General features: G+C 33.1%; 1 protein-coding gene across 1 annotated transcript; it reads left to right on the top strand.

Annotated features, from left to right (window-relative positions):
* Nucleotides 1-3,775: 3,775 nt before the first annotated feature.
* On the top strand, nucleotides 3,776-4,159 carry LOC134726576 (putative uncharacterized protein DDB_G0286901). The gene has a single exon (XM_063590983.1). The coding sequence runs from the start codon at nucleotides 3,776-3,778 to the stop codon at nucleotides 4,157-4,159; it is 384 nt and encodes a 127-aa protein (XP_063447053.1).
* Nucleotides 4,160-8,839: the final 4,680 nt, after the last annotated feature.

Here is an 8,839-nt window from a genome sequence, read left to right as displayed (position 1 = left end):
GCCCGATTAAAATTTGCGTAATGTACGACGTTCTAACCTATAGTCCCGCTTTCCTTAAAGTTATAGCTAATAAAGCGCAACACCCGGGCAATATGGTAACTCTTAAGTAACTCCAAATTCATGAAAGTTCAGGCAATTGCCCGGCTCAACTTGTCCCACCATTTTTGTTTTCATTGTTATGGTTGGCTAATACATGTCACGTGACATATCCATTTATTATATAAGGAGCGCCGCTTTCATAATATGGCGAATAGCCGCCATGGCGGGTAACTTCAAATTTGAAAAGTGACAACAGTAATAATTTTCGTAAAGAAATAACAACACAGCAGAGGTATGAATATTTATTGTAATTTTAATACCATTTTGTACTCAGCACATCAACCCACAGAATTTAAATGGAAAATAAGGATAAAAACCGGCTGCCAGTTCCTACCTTGTCCAGTTACCCCAGTGTGTTAATAATGTAATCCTGCAGTTATTCCCCATCACGTCGACCTTTTTAAACCATAGATAATTAACAAGGGACCATATATTAGGATTTTACTAGAATAAACTTACTTTCGGCCTGCCATAATTAGTTACATGGATGTGCCAACTGTTGGTATTTAGATGTTCCAGTCCTAATTTGGATGTGCCATCACACCCTTAAATATAGATTTTTCTTACCCTGATTTATCCATGCTTCATCACCAGGCTTAGATAAGGGTGACTTAGTTATATAAACCATGTTAGAAGAATATATCTTATTCCTGTATTTTACCCTATTAGTATATTTATGTGCTAATACATATTTAGTTCTGTGGATTATGCATTATTGTTAGTGAAATAGAAATCTCCAGTAAATGGTAAATCAACTTACAATTTCCAAATGAGCAAAGACTGGTTTCTTGACTAGGAATGGATCCTTCTGTTCATTAATCATTTTAGTGTTGGTACACTCAACTTCATTAGAGTAGGATTATACGTTTTGGGCAGTTGTCTTGTGGCTGGGCAGATATTTCTCTGTTACAGGCAGGCACAATTGGTCCATAATGGCTGACCATCCAGACACATATATATACACTTTTAAAATTGGTTAATGCTGCAACCTTTACCGAAAATGATATAATTATATTGAAGCCTACCCCAGGTCCCTTACATAATTATATTGAAGCCTACCACAGGTCCCTTACAATATATTCTTTTAGATCATTTTTTAGTAGCAACAAACACAAGAATTATGGACCTATACTTTGATACCATAACTGCCCTTGAATTTTTACTAGATATTATTTTTGTCTTTTTGACATATTCCTCATTTGTCTAGTGATTTCCATCCTCAATTTTATTACATACTATTTAAATTATAAGAATGTGTGTGTTTCTATAACTGTACAAAAATAAATGCTAAAAAAAGTGTTCTATAACAAATAAACATATACGCAATGAGCGCATGATACGCCCGTCACCTTTTTGAAATATTCGATAACTTCTCAATGTCATATCAGATATTTATAAAAATCAGTCAATATATATCATGTATATAAACAAAACATCAAAAGTTTCATGAGAACTGCTAAAAACATTTTTGAGTTAATGTCCGAAAACTGGAAAATACCATCTTTTTAAATGAATAACATAAAATCGAAAATTAAAAAAAATCGAAAAGGCGCTTACAACAATAGATATAAACAATTCACCAAAATTCCTTGCAAATTTGTGAAAGAATTTTTTAGATATAAGAAAACTGAAAAAAAAACTAAACATTTTTATTGAATAAAACCCCATTACTCAGAAACTTAAAATCTAAAATTTATAAAAAAAAAAAACGATAGGGAGCTCATGTCAATAGACATAAACAATTTCCCAAAGTTTTATGTAAGTTGGTTAAAGAGTGTTTGAGGTAATGTCCGACATGTTGAAGACGGACAGAAAAGCATATACCAAGTATATAGTGTTGTGCCTTGCAAACGGAAGTTAAATCTATGATTTTACTGTAACTTTCTCGGGTTGTTTTGATCGCTATTTTTGGCACGCAGATTACTTATTTCATGATGTGAATCGATAAATCAACTGTGGTGCTATTACCTGTAGTCTAATTAACTTGTGTATGTATGTTTAACAGTTATAATTCATTTCTAGATGGTGCATTTCCCCATATTATTCTCCTGACATCGTATTATGTCTTTACTTGCCGCCATTTTCCTCGTGCTAAATATAGGGGGTGTTGTAATCGTTGCTATATAAACAAAATCTGGTGCAGAATCCGGGCTTTTTACGCTATAACATTGTAGTGGAGCCTACGTCTCCTAAGATTGTTCAGAGCACCAAATGACACAGAGACAAGTGATGAACCAGACAGAGATGGTAAGGAACTTGTAATTTAGTTAGGAATATATTTCACCCAAAATATGTGTTTTAGCCTTAACCCACATTCTAAATTGTATCGAGCGCCCAACCAGGTTCGTAACACTGGTGTCAGAAGTGGGATTAAAAATAAATTTATTAAAAAATAGATACTAAAAATGGATGATTCTCATGAAATAGAATTTAATCCAAAATGGAGAAAATGAAACTTTAAACAGAAATTCCAGTGAAATGATATCAATAAGTAGACAACAGTCAATTGAGTCATTAAATACTGTTGATGAATATCAAAACAAAAATTCACGAAATGAAACAAATGAAATAATACATGTAGTAACTATGTTTCGAGATGAAATTAAACAAAACATTTCAGAAAATACCAGAAACATGAATTCATGTGAAATCAAAATAGATGAAATACAACAAACTATGTCAAATATTAGTTCAGAAAATATCAGAAATACAAATTCAATTGATATGAAAATCCAAGATTTAAAAGGTTACTTTGACAGACAAATGTCTAAAGTCAATGAAAGAGTGAGTCATTTGACCGAAGGCCAAATATTTCCTGAAATACGACAAAATATAGTAAATAATAATTCACAACATCCAACTGGATGTGGTGATAACCAATATCATCACCAATCTGATAAAGTACAACTAAATGGTGATAGCGAAAATAAGTCAAGACAAAACTAACAAACTGACTTATATGATCAATCTACTAGTCATAGTCATAATTCAGTGAATAATTCACATTTTGACCCACAAATACAATACAGAAATAGACAACTTCATCCAAGTCACTCTGGTGTACCTTCTCATGCTTCCAAAATTAATATGATACTACAATTCTGTGATGGAACAGAGGATATTGACGAATATTTGAATCAATTTGAAATATACACTGAAATAAATAATTAGGATTACCTGAGCAAATCTTTATATTTCGCTAGCAGTTTGAAAGGGGGTGCTCGAGTTATCTTAAGTGAACTTGATTCACACGAACGAAGAGATTTTCACTCCTTAGTCAGAGCTTTAAATAACCGTTATGGTTCAGTTAACAAAGCTGAAATCTATAGGGCAAAATTACTAACTCGTGTTAAAAGGGAAAAGGAGAGTCTCTCCGAACTGGCACAATCGATTAAAAAAATAACACGTCAAGCTCATCCTTGGGCTCCAACTTCAGTGACTGATACACTAGCTCTTGATATTTTTATAGACTCATTAAATGATCCAGATTTGAGGTTAAGAGTTAGGGAAGCTCGGCCAAGGAATGTTAATGAAGCTGAAGTTTTAGCTGTCAGACTCGAGACATATAAGCAAGCTGATAAGCATAGAAATCAGTAAATTAAAAACATTGATAATAATACCCCTGTGTTACCTATAAAGACAGAACCAATTCACTAAACAAAATATAGAAACAACCATGCAAGAAATAAGACAAGAAATGGGGGGCTTCAGAAGTGAGTTATCTACTCTGTTTCAAGAAATAAAAGTTTTGAGCAAAAATAATCAAAACAGTGGTCCACAAGATGAAAACAAGTGGAGAAATGACCAAAATGACCAATCAAATAGTAGGAGTGGGCAAAATAATAATAGACAGGGAAACTACAATAATAGACAGGGAAATTATAATAATAGACAGGGAAATCACAAGAATAGACAGGGAAATTACAATAATAGACAGGATAATTTCCAGAATAATCATGATAATAGAAGTACTTTCAATGATAACAGGGGAAATAATTTTTCATCAGAAAATCAAAGAAATGAAAATAATCAGGGAAACTCCAGTCTGTCGAGCTCATGAGCCAGAGGTCGACAACAATAGATGGGTCCAAAGCAATTACAATTCAACCAGCAGGGGTGTTAGATGAGGGACTTTTTGTTTTAGCTGGAATATTTGATAAAACAATAAATATGATGCTTAACACTGTGACTGCTTTTGTAGAGCCTATTGCTGAAATAATTGAACCTGACATGTGCAATGTAAACAAAATTGTGACAGATGATGAAACTGGTACCAGATCCAAAAACTGTGACTTACCTGAACATATTAGACCAGTTTTTGAATCAAGCATAAAAGAATTAAATAAACAACAACAAATTGAATTCAAAAATTTATTGATCAAACATAAAAATTCATTTTGCTGACATAGGTAGAACAGATCTGGTAGATTACACAATTAATAATGGGGATGCCCTACCAATTCGGCAACGTCCTAGACGTATCCCCCTTGCTAAAATGGAAGTAGCTGAAGCTGAAATAGAAAGAATGGCTAAAGGGGGGGGGGAGGACTCTGGCAGTTTACTGTTTTACCATTTGGGTTATGTAATGCCCCGGCAGTTTTTGAAAAACTGATATTTAAAGTGTTATCAGGGTTACCCTGGAAAACATGCCTTGTATATCTTGATGATATGATTATGGGCAAGACGTTTGAAGAACACATTAAGAATTTGGAAGAAGTAATGCAAAGATTAAGGGATGCAAACTTAAAATTAAATCATAAAAAGTGTGAACTTTTTTGGAAAGAAGTTACCTTCTTAGGTCATGTAGTTAGTGAAGAAGGTGTAGCTACAAATCCAGAAAAGATCAAAACGGTCCAAACTTGGCCAGTTCCAAAAACAATTAATCAAGTTAGATCATTTCTAGGATTATGTTCTTATAATAGGCGTTTTATATGTAAATTTGCTGAGATTGCAAGACCTTTACGCCAATTAACTGAAGCCAATCAAATATTTAATTGGTCAGATGACTGTCAGTCAGCTTTTGAAGAACTTAAAACAAAATTAAGTTCGACTCCAATTTTGAGCTATCCAAGAGATCAAGGATTATTTATCATTGATGTTGATGCTAGTAATGATAGTATGGGCGCAGTTTTGTCCCCAGTTCAAGACGGTTATGAAAAAGCCATATGTTACTATAGTATAGCTTTTCATAAAGCTGAAAGGAAATATTGCGTCACTAGACGAGAGCTTTTAGCTGTAGTCTCATCCGTAAAACAATTTCATCATTATTTATATGGTCACCATTTTCTTGTCCGTAGTGATCATGGTGCCTTAAGGTGGCTTTAAAACTTCAAAAATTATGAGGGCCAAGTGGCTCGATGGATTGAAATTTTATCTGAGTATGATTTTGAAATTCAACATCCGAGCAGGAAAATCACATGTAAATGCTGACGCGTTGTCAAGGCGACCATGTGAAGGAATAGGTTGTAATAAATGCTGTAAATCAGAAGAGAAATATGGGAAAGAGATTTGTCATTAGACAATGAAAGTAAAAATACATCTAAAAACTTAAAAATAATGTTAATGATAAAGTTGTTAATATTGTTACTAGGTCTGGAAAAACAACTGACAACCTTCTACCCAAATTAAGTAGCCAAAATCGGGGAAATTGCTCCAAAGATAGTGACTTTCAAATTGGGAGTTTAAGGGAAAAACAATTGTCAAATATAAATTTAAAAGTTTTAATAGATTGGAAAGAGAAGGGAGATAAACCAGTATGGGAACAAGTTTCACCTCACAGTGAATCAGTCAAGTTTTTTATGACCCACTGGGACTCATTGTTTATTAGAAATGGGATTTTATACAGAAAATGGGAGTCAAATAAAACTCCAGGATTTAAATGGTTGATTGTTTTACCTAAAGAACTCACATATTTTGTAATGGAACAATTACATAATAGTGTAACAGGGGGCATCTTGGGTTCAAGAAAACTTTACCAAAGGTTAGGGAGAGATATACTTGGTATAATCAGAGAAAGGATGTAGAGCAATGGTGTAAATGTTGCACTATATGTGCATCAAGAAAGCCACCAAGTAAGAAACCAAAAGCTCCTCTCCAGCAATATAATGGTGGAGCACCTTTTGAAAGAATTGGAATTGATATATTGGGCACCTTACCAAAGTCAATAAGGGGAAATAATTTTTTGTTAGTGATAGGGGATTATTTTACAAAGTGGATGGAAGCAATACCCATTCTCAAGATATGGAAGCTATTACAGTAGCAAATAAATTAATAGAAAGAATTGTAACTATTTTCGGAGTACCAATGGAAATACACTCTGATAGAGGTTCAAATTTGAATCTAAAGTGTTCGCGGAAATGTGTAAGATTCTTGGTATACATAAAACAAGATATACACCACTTCGACCCCCAAGTAATGGGATGGTTAAAAGAGGGAACAGAACTATTGAAAACATGCTTTCTGCTTTTGTGTCCAAAAATCAAATGGATTGGGATGATTATATATCATTATTAATGATGGCTTATAGATCGTCTGAACATCAGACAATTGAAGTATCACCATATGAAATGGTGTTTGGTAGACAAATAACCCTACCTGTTGATATGACAATGGGGATCCCTAGTTCAAATTATGAACTCCCCACTTATAAAACAGAGTATGCTTATAAACTGTCTGGTAGAATAAATAAAATACATGAATAGATCGGATAAAAATGTCCAGTGACAATATGAAAAGAACCTATGATAGAAGTTCTCAATTAAAAATTTATAAGAGAATGAGCTGGTTTGGTCGTACAATCCAGTAAGGAAAAAGGGTATCAGCCCTTAATTACAATGTGCTTGGACTGGTCCTTTTAACGTCATAAAGAAAATAAATGATGTAATTTACAAAATACAGAAAAACAAAAAGGTCAAACCAAATGTTGTACATTATGACAGGCTCAAGCTGTATATATCCAATAGGATACTATAAGGCCTTATATAAAAAAAATGGAGGAAGTTATCAATTATCTGTATTATATAAAAACAATTAAGAATGCTTATATATATATTAATTGACAATAAAAAAACAAAAAAAAAACAACAACAGAAGAGTTGATACTTGTACCAATAATTAAATTTTAAAATTACAGATGAGTTTATACAAGTGTGGGTTCTGCCATAACTTCAAATAAAACACAGTCTTTATGTTGGAAAGGCACATGCTAGACCAGCATAGTGGATTTGGATTTCAGTGCCAGGTATGCCACAAAGTTTTTATGAGAAGAGATTATCAACACCGGGGATGTAAGAATGGTGAAGCAGGGGGTAAGAGGTTAAAGCTAGTTGACAGACAAAGTCATTCATTTGGAGTGAAAGAAGAAAATAAATACAAACAACTCAAAAGAGATATGAGACAAATGTTTGTGGAAGTTAAGGAGAGGAAGGCAACCCCTAATGGAAATCTTGATTTTAATAAATTTAACAAATCAAAACCTGAGTACAAAAGAAAAAAATGAATTTGAAAATTATTCAATTCCAAAGAAAACCAGACAGGAGGAGACAAACAAAGAGAACATTTCTTTGCCTAGTACTAGAAAGATTATTTCACCTATAAGTAGTCTTAAATCAAATGAAAATCAAGTGAGGAGATTAATCTTAGCACCCAAACAATTAATTGTGCAACCAGATCCTACATCTTATCTACCTGTTTTAATTCCACCTCCACCACCACCACCACCAAAGTCAGTCTCCACATCAATTTGTAATGAAACTACCAGCACAAATGAAAATGTGATTATAAATGATAATATGAGGAAACTGCTGATGGGAGACAAGCATTGTGGATTGGAAAATCTGAACACAGCTGATATTCAACATATGTGCTATGAACACTTTTATTTTTGTGAATGAACATTGTTATTTATAAATGTTAAAGACTAAATGTGATATTTCATATTGTTATTAATACTAATAAAATTGTTGGTTTTATTTTTAGGATAACAATACAGGTATATATGTATCTTCATGCCAAATGAAACATTGTATTTGAGGACAAATATTGTTTTAGTGGGGATGGTGCAGTGTTGTGCCGTGCAAACAGGGAAGTTAAATCTATGTTTTTACTGTAATTTTCTCGGGTTGTTTTAATCGCTATTTTTGGCATGCAGACTACTTATTTCATGATGTAAATCGATAAATCAACTGTGAACACAAGAAATTACTTACAGTGTTCACTACAAATTGTTTCAAGATAAAAAAAAAAACATTTAAGGAAATTCCAATAGCGAAAAAAAAATTAAGCATATGTTTTAAATTGAAAAAATCCTTCAATTACTCCTTTGCTGAAAGTAATATTCATTTTTATCCCAGTCATATGTTACTATTATTAAAAAAAGGGGGATTCTAATTCTCGACCCCCCTCCGTTATCCAGTGGCCGATCCGGGGTAGGGGTTCCGCGGGTTGGACCAGATTTAAAAGATCAATGTATTTGACTTATTTGAACCCCTGCTCCTTTCTTTTGAGTTGGGAAACCCAGCTGGATGGTGTGTTCCCATTTCGCCTTAGCTGTGAATTCCAGGTAAAAAAGGTATAAATTATTCTAAGCCAGATGGGAATTGAACTAAGGCGGAATGAGAATTTGGATAAAAATATTAAATAAACAAATAAAACCTTTGTGTTTTTATAGCAATTTAAACAACATGTAATTAGGGATTTGTTTCTCTTTAATGATTTTTTTTAATAAATTAAGTGATTTCAA

The sequence above is a fragment of the Mytilus trossulus genome, chromosome 7, assembly GCF_036588685.1.
Source record: "Mytilus trossulus isolate FHL-02 chromosome 7, PNRI_Mtr1.1.1.hap1, whole genome shotgun sequence".
In the NCBI taxonomy this organism is placed as follows: domain Eukaryota; kingdom Metazoa; phylum Mollusca; class Bivalvia; order Mytilida; family Mytilidae; genus Mytilus; species Mytilus trossulus.
This window is presented reverse-complemented; position numbering and strand designations above follow the sequence as displayed.

Coding starts and splice junctions, on each gene's coding strand:
- LOC134726576 (XM_063590983.1), top strand. CDS start 3,776: ATGCAAGAAATAAGACAAGAAATGGGGGGCTTCAGAAGTGAGTTATCT.